Source organism: Pipistrellus kuhlii, unplaced genomic scaffold (genome assembly GCF_014108245.1).
Source record: "Pipistrellus kuhlii isolate mPipKuh1 unplaced genomic scaffold, mPipKuh1.p scaffold_m20_p_8, whole genome shotgun sequence".
Taxonomy (NCBI): Eukaryota; Metazoa; Chordata; class Mammalia; order Chiroptera; family Vespertilionidae; genus Pipistrellus; species Pipistrellus kuhlii.
This window is the reverse complement of record NW_023425584.1, coordinates 2,366,952-2,379,151: the sequence shown is the minus strand read 5'-3', so window position 1 is coordinate 2,379,151 and position 12,200 is coordinate 2,366,952. Positions and strand designations below refer to the sequence as shown.

Here is a 12,200-nt window from a genome sequence, read left to right as displayed (position 1 = left end):
CCGATGGAGACGGGGTGGTCCCAGCGTCCGCCTGTCCTCCCCCGCCTGGGAGTGAGTCTGCGGGTCTCCGGGACGCTCTTCTGAAAGTCTCCCCTCTGCACTCCCCTCTCTCTGCGGGAAGCACACGTATGTTTATTTATTCTGCTTTCCTGCTTCTTGCGATGGGAACTCCTGAAACAGAACAGGAGGGGGCTGTGTGGAGAGGCTCCCGCGTGGAGGCTCCTCTCCCAAGCCCAACGGCCTTCTGAGGGCTGGGAGGGAGGGTCTCTCTCCTCACTCTGGTAGTCTCAGGTTTCCGTGGCCTGTAGATGGCATTCTCTGTGTCTTCACATGGTCTTCCCTCCATACTTGGTGGTCTCTGTCCGGATTTCCCCTTCTTATGAGGACACCAGTCATATTGGACTAGGACACACCTTAATGACCTCATCTCAACGTGACCATCTGCGAAGACCCTATTTCCAGATACATTCACGTGCATAGATGCAGGGGGTTAGGGCTTCCACCTCTGAGGGGAGCCACAGTCCAGCCCATCATACCTGGTTCAGAGTGAAGATGCTCCTATCTTTCCACCCAGCCATTGCATCCCGGGCACCGGGCGCAGAGAACATTCTGACAGATTGTACTGGTAGGTACACACCATCCAAAAGCTTACAGTTCTCTCCCCTCCTTCAATTCCGCACAGATGTCATTTAAGTTGTAAACCCATCCCCACCACCACACTCTATTCCTCCTTCTCCTGCCCTACACGTCCTTTCCCTCAGCCCAGATCCAACTTCTAACAAATCAGCGTAATTTTCTTACTCCCGTGGATAGTAGTTACCGTCAACCTCCAGAATGTTGGCTACACAAGGGCAGAACCTTCTTTCCCTTTTGTTCATTGATAACTACAGCGTACCTACAATCGAACCTGGCACACAGCAGGCACTGAACAAATATTCCTAAAACCGCGTGGTCGGTACGCAAATCTTTGTGGATGGTTATTGTAAAGCTGTGTGTACGTGTCTCACCCAGTCTGTTGTATACGTGATGTCTCCCAATAAGTAGCCTTTGAAGAAAATAGATGTAGCTCTAACCAGTTTGGCTCAGTGGGTAGAGTGTTGGCCTGCAGACTGAAAGGTCTCAGGTTCAATTTCGGTCAAGGGCAGGTACCTTGGTTTCGGGCACATCCCCAGTAGGGGGTGTGCAGGAGGCAGCTGATCGATGTTTCTAACTCTCTATCCCTCTCCCTTGCTCTCTGTAAAAAAATCAATAAAATATATTTAAAAAATAAAAGAAAGAAAACAGGTGTATTTCTTGTCAGACCTGAGTGTGGAGCCAAGACACAGACCCTGCATGATGGGTTACCCCCCACCCACACACCTCGCCCTTCACCACGGAGAGCCAGGGCTGGGCTGCGTCTCTCCCCGGGGACATGTTCTCCTGCGTCGGATAATGAGTGACAAGGAAATGTCAATCTCCCCGCGAGAGGCAATCTGCTGGGTCTTACTTCTGCTTGAGCAAGGCTTTAAGACGTGCCCGTGAACATTGGCGCTGGCAGCTCCGGAGAGAGAGGTGGAGCCGCCTGGTAAATTTGCCTTGCGCTTCCCTGAGAAAACAGCGGACAGCCGGCCGCCTGTCAAAGCCAAGGTCACGTCACCACACATGCACAGCCTGGCCTTGACAAGCTTCCCGATCAAGCTGCACGTTGCAAACATCCCTGCCTCACCGATCCCGTGTTCGCCCGGGAACGGGGACTGCCGAGGGAGGACGGGATGAGGTGGACGGCAGAGCACAGAGGGGCCCCAACAGGGGTCAAGCCTGGGGAGGGGAGCCCTGGGTCGTGTTGCTGAACCTGATTCCCTGCTGGGAAGACGGGGCTGGGCGGGGGACAGGGAGGCCGGCAGAGCCTGCGGGGCGTCCACCGCCTGGGCCTGGATTGAGTAGGGAAGGGCACCGCTCCCTCCTGCCAGCGCCCTCAGCTCCCTGGGTCCAGCAGACGCCGGGCCCAGCCGTGCCCCTGGTGGCCAGGCCCAGGCCAAGCAGGGTGGCTATTCTGCCTCCTCCCGCCCTGCCCTCCCCCCGGACACAAAGAAAGCCGACGCCCAGGCCTCTTCCTGTGAGCTTTAATCACCACTCCACGGCCGGTCGTTGGGTACCTGCCACAGAGCCATCACACAAGGTCAGCACGGGCAGGTCCTCGTGGCCCTACACATGGGATCTCCACAGATTTGCACTTCGAACACGTATGAAAAATAAAATATATGATATTTCGCTTTATAAATCTCCCTAGGCCATCGCTTTGTCTTTACAATAGCCACGACCCCCTCCGTCCAATCCACGCACGCGGCAGCCCGGAGCCCGGAGGCAAATTCTGAGCCCGATGATGCCCAGGCCCCGGGGACACTGCGGGGGCAGCACCGGGGACAGTCAGGTGCACCCAGGAACCAGCGTGGATTAAAACGCGCCGACCGCTCGCCACCAGGGAGACATCGCCTGTGGGAGCCGGTGGCCGGCCGGCCTTTTCCGTCACCGGGAACATACATTCCCCAGAGCATTCCGAGGGGCTGGCGAGCTGCCTGGACCGTTGGCACCATGGAGAGGAGAGAGAGGCCTTGGAAAGCCACATGCGGTGACAAAGCACTGACCCGAGGGAGAGGCGACAGAGGGGACAAGATGTGGCCTGAGCACCCCTCTCGGCTCCCTCTCCGGAGCCACAGACCCCCCTCTACCTTGGCGGGGGCAGGGCACGTCTGGCTGCCCGCCTCCTGGTTCGTGGCATAGAGGACTGGGGGGCAGGAGGGGTGGGGCCGCGTGCTACGTGCTCAGGGGGCAGCAGGATGCACTCAGCACACAAAGGTCACGGCCACTCGGACGGGATGGCTGTACAGCCTGCGAAGGGGACACACAGAGAAGCTCACGAGACACCAAGGACCAGGGGTGGGCAGGTTGGGGTGCACTAGCATTGTCAGGGGTTCCGAACAGCGCCTGGGGTCTACAATCCCCCCAGGAGGAAGTCAGATCACAGCCCGGCGGCTCAGGGCTTTCCCCGGGGACTCTGACCCGACCCCCAAAACAGCGAAACCGGGGTACGGAACAGAGAAGCCAGAGGCACGTGCTGCCGTAGAGCCTCAGGCTGGTCAGGCAGGAGGTGCTGGCGGTGCAGCCGGGGCGTGAGCAGAGCCGGCCCCCGACCAGGAGCGGCTACAAGTCCAGCAGCCGCTCCTCGCAGGTCTCGGCAGGCCACTTGGAGGCGCCCCCGAACACGTCCACGTTGCCGTCCACCCAGGGAATGACGTTGCCCGGCAGGTTGGTGGAGCAGTTGGCGATGTTGGCGATCTCCTGGGCGCGCAGCACGCGGTCCCAGATGTTGAACTGGCTGAGCTCCCCCACGAACGCCTGGGTGGCGTCAAACCGGCCCCCGATGGCGTCCTGCGGAGGGGACAGAGCCATGTCAGACTGCCCTGAGGCACGTAGCTGCCCCCTGAGCATGTAGCAAGGAGCCCCCATCCCGCCTGCCCCCACAGTTCCCTCTCCCCTGGCAGGGGCGTGGGCTGGCTTTGGGGAGGGGATGCCAGCTCGAGAGAGACAGAGTTGGGGGAGGGGGTGCGGGGGTGCGGGGACTGGGGCCGGGGACATATCTTTACTCCACCGCCCAGTGTACATGGGGAGACACTTGGGCAAAGTCCCAAAACCAGGTCTAGACCCGGTCTCACAGCTCAGCCCCTCCCCAGGGAGAGGTGACAGGGAGGAGAGCAGGGCGTGGGCCAAGGAAGGGCAGGGACTCAGCCCCCAAGGCCCTTGGCGCCTGCCCCCTCCCTTCCCATCAGCCTCCTGCTCAGCTTTGAAGTCAACAGCTCATCCAGCCACGACCAGGTGCCAACCTGGAACCCCCGGGCACTCCGTTCTGGAAACTGTCTGAACCCACCGCACCAGCCTGGTCCCCCACCCCCAGACAGCAAGACGGTGTGAGCAGAGCTGCGGGGGTGGGAGGTGGGGGGTGGGGGGGGAGACAATGCCTCACCCCTTCAGGTAGCTGTCATGCTACGGGGTCCCCTCCAGCAGGCAGACAGCCGGGTGGGGAGAGGGCGGCCTGCAGGCCCAGCTGCTCCCATCTTTCAGCCCCCGGACCCACCTGCTCCTGCCCGAGGATCAGCACGCCCCCCGGCTTGATGGGGTGCCAGGGGGCCAGGTTCTCCCCGGTGCCGAGCTTCTCCCCGTCCTGGAAGGCCTCCCACAGGCCGTCCCGCGTGGTCCAGGTGACGCAGATGTGGTGCCACTTGCCGTCGCTGACGAACAGGGGCAGCTGTGCCACCTGCGGGGGGGCAACGGGCAGGTGAGGCCCTGGGGGTGTCCCGGGCGTCTGAGCTGGGGGGACGGAGCCACGGGGTCCCTCCAGGTCGCCCTGGTCGCCCCTTCTCTGCTTGTGGGTGACATGCCTGGCCCGCCCGCCCGCCTCAGAGACCTTCGGGCTGGGAACACCAGGTCCCGGGCCCCGGGGCAGCCCTGCTTTCAACAGGACATGCCTGGGCCTGGCGTGGCTGAGGGGCCAGGACCCTGTGCCGAACCAGCGGGTGTGACAGACTGTGCCCCACGCTGGCCGTGGACGCCCGGGCTGGAGAAGCCACCGGGCAGCGAGGGCACCCTGGGCAAACGTCTCCGGACAGGAGTCAGACCAGGCGCCTGCACTCACAGGCGAGGTCCCAGCGCCCCTGCAGCGCCCGCCGGGGACTCACAAAGGCTGCGCCTGCATGTGAGTGTGGGGGAGGGGCGTGCTGCCCGCACCCCTCTGCCCTGGGAGTGCTCTGCAGACCAGCTCCGCTGCCAGCTGTTGTTGTTACTGCTGGTGTCCTAGCAACCCCGGCTCTCCCTCCCCGTACCTGGCTGCTCACAGGGCGTCTAACTGGAGAGGAAAACAAGGCTCTTGGCCCTCAGGGCGGTGTCCAAGGAGCCGTTTAAAACCATCAGTGCCGGGCTCCGGAGCTCCGGGGCTCAGAGACGTGGCCACTGCGGGGGGAGCCCGCCAGGTGGATGACACCGCATTTTCCACTTAAGCAAGCTCCACCCAAGGCGGACAGAGTGAGGGGCCGGGTGGAGCCATCCCGACGCTCAGCTCCAGCAAGGAGGCTGTGAGGGCACAGCTCTGGCCATGTGGGGTTGGACCCCAGAATGAATGTCTGCGTGGGGCTGCTGGAGGGTCCCACAGACGCCCAGAGCTTGTCTCTTGGGGAGATCACACTCCAGAAAACCAGCCCGTCTATCAAAAGGGGTCTTTTGCTCTGAGAAAGGCAAGACCGTAGGGACGAGGACCAGGTCAGCGGTGGCCACGGGCTGGGCTAGAAAGAGGAGCTGACCACCAGGGAAATGAGGGAATCGGGGAGGTGACGCAACCCTTGGGTTCTCATTGCAGTGATGGGTGTGAAATGGGCTGCATCTGTGAACGCTGGTCCGCTCAGTAAAAAGTATAAATGTTAGTTACTGCATGTAAGTTACACCTCAACACCCCACCCCCAACAAAATATGCTCACGAGAACCATCACACACACACACACACGTACACACACATGCACACACTGTCCTCTTATCAGTGCAGTCCTGGGAAACACCCTCCTGGCCAGGCCTCAGGGCCCATGACAACTCAAACTGGCAGGCAGGTGTCCCAGCTCATTCCCTGCCTCCCTGACCTCTGGCCTGGACCCTCGGCTGTTTCTCCCCAGCCTCACAGCTCAGATCTCCACGAGCTGCAGCGGCCAGCCCCCTGCGAGTCAGCTGTCCAGAGCAGGACGGAGTCCAGGCAGGGCGGTCCCCACCGTGGGGAGGACAGCCCGCCCTCAGAGTCCCTGCGATTCCCTGACTGTGACGAGGAAGGGGCGCCCAGGCCGGCCTCACCTTGTCGTTGATGAGCAGCTCGATGGGGTTGTTGCCCCACTCGATCAGCACAATCTCATTGGCCTGGCCAGGCACCGCGTAGGAGAAGGGGGTGCCGATGCCGGGCGAGGCGCTGGACCGCAGCCACAGGCAGATGGTGAAGGCGTACAGCTCGGGCAGCGTCTTCTTGACCTTGCCATACAGGTAGTTTGTGCGGAGCGGGAGGGACACTTTGAACGCATCGGGCGACTTGAACGCACTGTTGCCTGGGGGGGAAGAGAGGCCCGCAGCCCGTTAGCCCACCCACTCCAGCAAGGACCGTGTCCCAACTCACCTAGACCCTCCTCCCCATCCCCCATCCCCAAGTCAATCCTCCCATCCATGGAGCATCTGCTGCAGACAGCCACTGTCCAAGGTGCTGAAACTCCAGCAGGAACCCAGAGTGACCTCCCTCTTCAACCCTCGAGGCAGCAGGCACAGACAAGCTGGACCTCGTTTCCTGGTTGAATTAAGCCAGAAAGCCCTTTCTCAGCCAGGTCTCATTACGTCCTTGCACCCTCAGCTCCCCCAGCGAGGGCGGAGTCGGGAACCACTTGATGGGCATGGAGGCAGGACATGTGACAGCGTCCCAGGCACTCGACAGACACGTGTGAAGCCAGCAGCAAGCCTTTGTCACTTCTCCCAGGAACGAGCCACCGCTGCCAGGGCAACAGAGTCAGGTGATTGTGTCCTGACTCCACAACTTAGCTCAGACGTGGCCTTTGCATAAATCCTGACAGGGATTGGCTCGTGGCGTGGCTCAGGACTTGCCCTTTCCTCTCCACATGGGTAACAACCTGACCAGAGCCTAGACCCTCCCCTGGGGCCCACCTGGGACTGGTGAGAATCTGCTTGGCTGTCCCCATGTAAACGGTGCTTTCAAAATCCTTTAAAGTGATAGGTACTCTCACATGGGCCTAAGCAATTTTCAGTGCAGCCTGGATTTAAGTTCAAAATTAACAACAAAAAATAAACACATAGGACGCAGGACCTGCCTCTGGTCACCAGGTTCAAACGTTTGCAGGGTACCCCCGGATTCTGTGAGCTGTCAGGCCAAAAGCTCCCCTCTGATCTGGGGACCAGCTGCTGCCAGGGGAGGAGCCTAAATGCCCTCCATGGACAAGTGTTCGTTAGGCACCACGAGGCCAGATGGTCCCCATGTGCCACCAGGGACAGGCCGGCTCCCAGGACCCAGAACCAAGACAGTCCCTTCCTCCCTCCTGCAGAACAGGAGCCAGAACGATCGACCTTTCTCCACCGTGACCCCCAAACTCCTTCTCTGTCACAGCAATAACACGCCGGCCAGGGAAGAGCTTCTGAAAGCAAAGCTGAGGGCCCAGCGTTACCCTCCCCACCTGTTGGGAGCAGGCAGCATAGAAGTGCCTGAATCTGGGCTCCACGAGTGGTCTCACTCCTCTCTGCTGATTGTGGAGTCTTTTTTAAGAAATATTTTTTATTTATTTCTTTTTTTATAGAGAGGAAGGGAGAGGGATAGAGTGTCAGAAACATCGATGAGAGAGAAACATGGATCAGCTGCCTCCTGCACACCCGCTATGGGTATATGCCTGCAACCAATGTATGCCCTTGACCGGAATTGAACCTGGGACCTTTCAGTCCGCAGGCTGATGCTCTAGCCACTGAGCCAAACCGGTTAGGGCTGACTGTGTAGTCTTGCCTGATGCACCCTGACCTCCCCCGCAGGGCGCCTTCCACCCTGCAGGGCTGCAGGGCTGCTGGCCACCTGCGAGGGCTGAGAAGACCCGGTCACCTGCGGGAGCCAAGGGTGAGGCCAGGCCAGGCTCTAAGGCCCCACCAGAGGCTGAAGCAAAACTCAGAGAACCAGGAAGCCCCAGCCCCTGGCTTGCACCACGGCTCAGGGCCCTCGGGAAGGGATGGCAGAGCGGCGAACAGCAGCCCCTCTTTCTACTCTGTGCAGCCACCAAGTCTGTGACCTGCAGGTGCCCCTGTGCCTCATGAAGGCGTGATGATCTAATAAAGAGAAATAGCTTCGGCCCTTGCAGGTGGGCAGGCTGTGTGTTGGTGATGCCGTGGGCTTGGGAATGGCAGATCGGTTTAATCAGAGCCGGGAGAGCCTAGGGCGGGGGGGGGGGGGGGGGGGGGGGGCAGGGGACCTGTCCTGCCGGAGCCAGTGCCCTCCGTTTATACCACACAGCTGGGACGTCCAGAAGAAACTTAGCTAAAACCAACGAAGGCATCACAGGGCCTGGCCAATGCATCAGACAGGCTGAGGGTGGCAGACAAGGAAGGCTAAGCAGCCCTGGGGCCAACGAGGCACGGCCTCTGAGCCTATCTCAGCGGACCACCTGGGAACAGAGTCAGCAGGTGGGGGTGCGGGGGCAGCCACGCCCTCCCCCAGATGGCCTGTCTGTCAATGGACAAGAGCACCCCGGGCTGGCTCCTCTCTGCCTGCCCTCCCTGCTCTGAGCCCAGCTTCCGGGACACTGCAGCCGAGAACCAAGAGGGGGTGGGGGTGGCTGGGGGGGCTGGAGGAGCGCGAGGCCGCGGGCCACAGAGACGGGGGGCAGCAGGGCACCCACCTCGCTCCAGCTCGCTCACCCTCTGCAGCAGCGCGTTCAGGGTGCTCTCGGTCTTCTGCCGGTGCGCCGAGGTCTCGTTGTGCAGCAGGGACTTCTCGTCCTCCAGCTCCGCGACCTTGCGCAGCAGCTGCCTCTCCAGCTCCCCCAGCCGCCGCTGGAGCAGCTCTCGGAAGTCGCCGGGCGGCAACGCGGCGCTAGACACGTTCCCTCGGAGCTGGTGCTGGGGGGAGGGAGGGGGGAAGGCATTAAAGGCCGGTCAGAGAGAAACTGGGACCAGCTCTGCACAGAGGGAGCTGCTTCCAAGCATTTCAGAGGCTTTTTTTTTTGGTATGGAAAGGATTTCAAAGTCAGACAATAACTTTGCGGCAGTGTTCGGAACTTGGGAATCTCATCTTCGGCCCCCCCAAAAAATCGATTTTGGCACCTCTAACTAGAAAATGTCAACCAACATCTATCATTTTCCAGCAAAACCCCAAGCACAGGCAGGATCTTTTTTTTTTTTTGAGTTAGTCAAACAGTCCTCAACGTGGATGCACTTTCATCTAGAAATGGAAACAGACCCAGTGTGGCCAAATCCTGCGTGTGGAGACATCCCTGGACACGGGAGATCTGAGGCACGGACATCCTGAGATCCAGGGACCGGCTACCGCCTCCTGCCTGTTCCTGTCTCTCCCCGATTCCCATAGGGCTCCGGAGGAGCCTGCTGCTACCCAGCCCCGGGTCCTAACCAAACCCTCTCTCTCTCTCTCTCTCTCTCTCTCTCTCTGTGTGTGTGTGTGTGTGTGTGTGTGTGTGTGTGTGTGTGTGTCTGGTTACCGTTAGATACTCTGTCTACACTTCAGTGCTCCCAAAGGCTAGCTGTCACCCATCACAGTGAGTCCGGGGACAGGCAGACGCTGGAGATGCTGCCTGTACCCACCACCTCTGGAAATCCTCCAACAACGCTGCACTAATCGCCGCTGGTCATTGAAACCTGGCTTTGGGAGGAGGGTTTGGGTAAACGTGTTGCACAGAAACGTCCCCACTTGGTAGCAGAGACGGGGATGAAAGGGAGATTTCTCTCTCTAAGTTCCAAAGGGCACCGCCTTCCGAGAGAAGCTGGGTAAGGTCCTTTCCTACCAGGCACGCGGAAGGGCACCTTCGGACCGCGCGGCTCTCCAGCGGATGCCTTTGAAGTTAACCGGCTGCCTCCTGCCTCCAAGGTGAGTCCCGGGCGGGTGCGGCCGGTGACCCGCCACCCGCGCTGCGCTCGCATCCCGCCAAGCGCCCTCCCCCCACCTCCTCAGGCCCCTGCCCGCTCCGGACCACCCCGACCTGACTGAATAACGGAAATGCGGGGGGCCAGGGGCCGCTGGCCTCACGCAGCAGCAGCCTCAGGTCACCCCGAAGCAACCTCCGGGAGGCCCCCCCGCCCCCGCCCCGGGGAGACGCGGAGACTTGCAAGGAGAGAGCAGGCCGTCCGGGTCGGCCAGCCCGAACCTCACTAAGTGAATGGCCGCCCTGTGGGCTGCCCTGGCGCGCGGGGGGGACTTCCAGGGTGGAGGGTTGAGCCGCGCCGGTGGGATCTAGAACTCCCGCCCCAAACCCGGCTCCTTTCCATTCCCGCGTGGCATCGCGGGCAGGACCGAGCGCCCCACCCCCGCCCAGCTGTCCCCCACACCCCACCCGCCCTCAGGCCCCCGGCGCCCCGCTACCTCGAGGCTCTCCAGGCGGTCCTTGAGGGCCTGCAGCGAGCGGCCGAGCTGCTCCACCAGGTGCCCGGGGTCCCGGGGCAGGTCGCCCATGGTGTCCTTGCCGCCCGCCAGCCCCTCGCAGCGCGCCAGCTTGGCCGTGAGCTCGCGGATGGCCTCGCGCTGCGCGCCCAGCGTCTCCTTCTGCCGCACGACGGTCTCCCGCAGCTGCAGCACCGCCGCGCGCAGCTCCTCCTCGGGCGCCGCGGGCAGCGGGCAGCCGGCGCGCGCGGCCTCCGGGGGCAGCGCGGTGCACACGAAGCGGCTGCCGGGCGCCGGGACGTCCTGCGCCGCCGCGGCCACGGCGAGCGCCAGCCCGGCGGCCAGCAGCGCCAGCATCGCCCCGGCGCCGCGGCGCTCGCTCGGGCACCGGCGGGTGGGCGCCGTCGGGGCGCGCGGCCGGGAGCCTCCTCCGGGCGCGGAGCTCGAGGGCAGCGGAGCCGGAGTTCGCGGAGCCGCCTGCACGCCGCGCTCTGGCCCGGCCGCCCGCGCGCCCTTTCTTAAGCCGGGGGGTGGCGGCGCGTGGGGCCGGCCCCGCGAGCGCTGATTGGCCCCGCCGGGCGCGCGTCACGCGAGGGGCGGGGCCGGGGTGCCTTCGCCCAGCGGGCCGGCGCGGGGGCGCGAGCTCCAGAAGCTCTCCCCCCAGGAAAGAAGGGCTGGGATTTTTAAAAAATCCCCGGGGTGCCCTTACAGGAGCCTTGGCCGGCGAGTCCGGGTGCCCCTTGGACCCACCCGAGGAGGCCGACGTCGCGCCCGGAGAGAAGCTGGGAGCCCCCGGTGCCCGGCGCCCCAGGCGAGGTTGCTGGGAGCCGGGCGCGGCGGGAGGAGCCGCTTAGCGGGCGCCGCAGCCCCGAAGCTGGAGGGGGGCTGACGCCCACTTCCCGAGGGAGAGAGGTGAGCAATCCCAGGAGGGTCTGGGACCCAGGGCTGTGGCCTGGGGGCACCGTGGCTGGTGTGGGCTGCTGCCACTTGGCCCTGAAGGCGGGAAGGAGACGCAGGAGGCTCCCTAGACACCCTTTGCATCCGCATCCCTGTCCCCGCCTCGGGGAGATCCTCAGGTCCGCGGGGATGGACACAGGCTGCAGGCGCTGTGAAGAGGGGACGCCTGCGTGCAACAGGCATGGATGGAGTGGGGCCAGGGTCAAGGCCACGCGCAGAGCTCTCCACAGTCCAGCAGATGGTGACCGTATTCAGCAATAGCTGGGCGGGCTGGGGTTCATTCCACCGCAGTCAACATCATGGTGCCTCCGAGGAAAACCGGGCCCCGCTCATGCACTGGTATATGGGATGCGCACAGGTCCAGTTTCTCCTTTTGAAGCCCCCTGTCCTCAGATTTTTGGAGAGAACAGATATGGGCAGAAACCCCAAAAGGCAGGCGCACATTTGTTTCAAAATCTTGCCTGTGGTTTACACACAAGTTCCAAAAGATTTTCCAACGCACAGCAGCAGGCTGAGCTGGTTTACTGCATGTTATAAATGGAAATCCTTATTTTTCTCTCTCTGTTTTTTAAGAAACCCAGTTGCAAGGCCATTAATCACATTATCCGTTACGCCAGAAACAAATGGTTTTGTCACTCGCGCACAGAAGCGGAGGTTGATGCTGTGTCAAACTGTATCGAAATAGATGAAGTTGTGATGATGATATAAAGTAGGCTGCAGTGATTAATCCTCAGCAACCCGATTTTGATCTGCTTTGCACTTCAAACAATAGCTTCTGTGCTGGAAAGAGTTGTTGGATATTCAAGGACAGTGTTGCTAAGTTATAAGGAAAGTCCTATTCATGAAAATCTCTTCATGGATGAAAATTAGAGACAGGAAGTCTGGTCTAATAACACCCGAAGCAGAGGACAAAGAGCTAGGTGACGGCTCAGGTAAGGGCACTCATTAGTGGAAAAGGTGTGGGGTGGGCCTGGGGGTGGGTGGGGGTAGGGGTATTGGGCTAATGTCTCTTTTGATCTGCCTCACCAGCAGAGTGGATATCAGTTTCACATTGTACCTTTGACCTTGAATAGATTCATCTCTTCTGCAT

General features: G+C 61.5%; 1 protein-coding gene and 1 long non-coding RNA gene across 2 annotated transcripts; one reads left to right on the top strand and one right to left on the bottom strand.

Moving 5' to 3' along the window:
• Positions 1-2,086: 2,086 nt before the first annotated feature.
• On the bottom strand, positions 2,087-10,510 carry NPTX2 (neuronal pentraxin 2). Its single transcript, XM_036424657.2, has 5 exons — positions 10,136-10,510; positions 8,442-8,661; positions 5,866-6,110; positions 4,112-4,291; positions 2,087-3,408 (listed from the first exon to the last, which is right to left on the bottom strand). The coding sequence occupies exons 1-5, from the start codon at positions 10,508-10,510 to the stop codon at positions 3,181-3,183; spliced, it is 1,248 nt and encodes a 415-aa protein (XP_036280550.1). The 3' UTR covers positions 2,087-3,180.
• Positions 10,511-10,763: 253 nt separating this feature from the next.
• On the top strand, positions 10,764-11,810 carry LOC123651799. Its single transcript, XR_006740731.1, has 2 exons — positions 10,764-11,065; positions 11,684-11,810. It is a non-coding gene; the product is annotated as an uncharacterized LOC123651799 (long non-coding RNA).
• Positions 11,811-12,200: the final 390 nt, after the last annotated feature.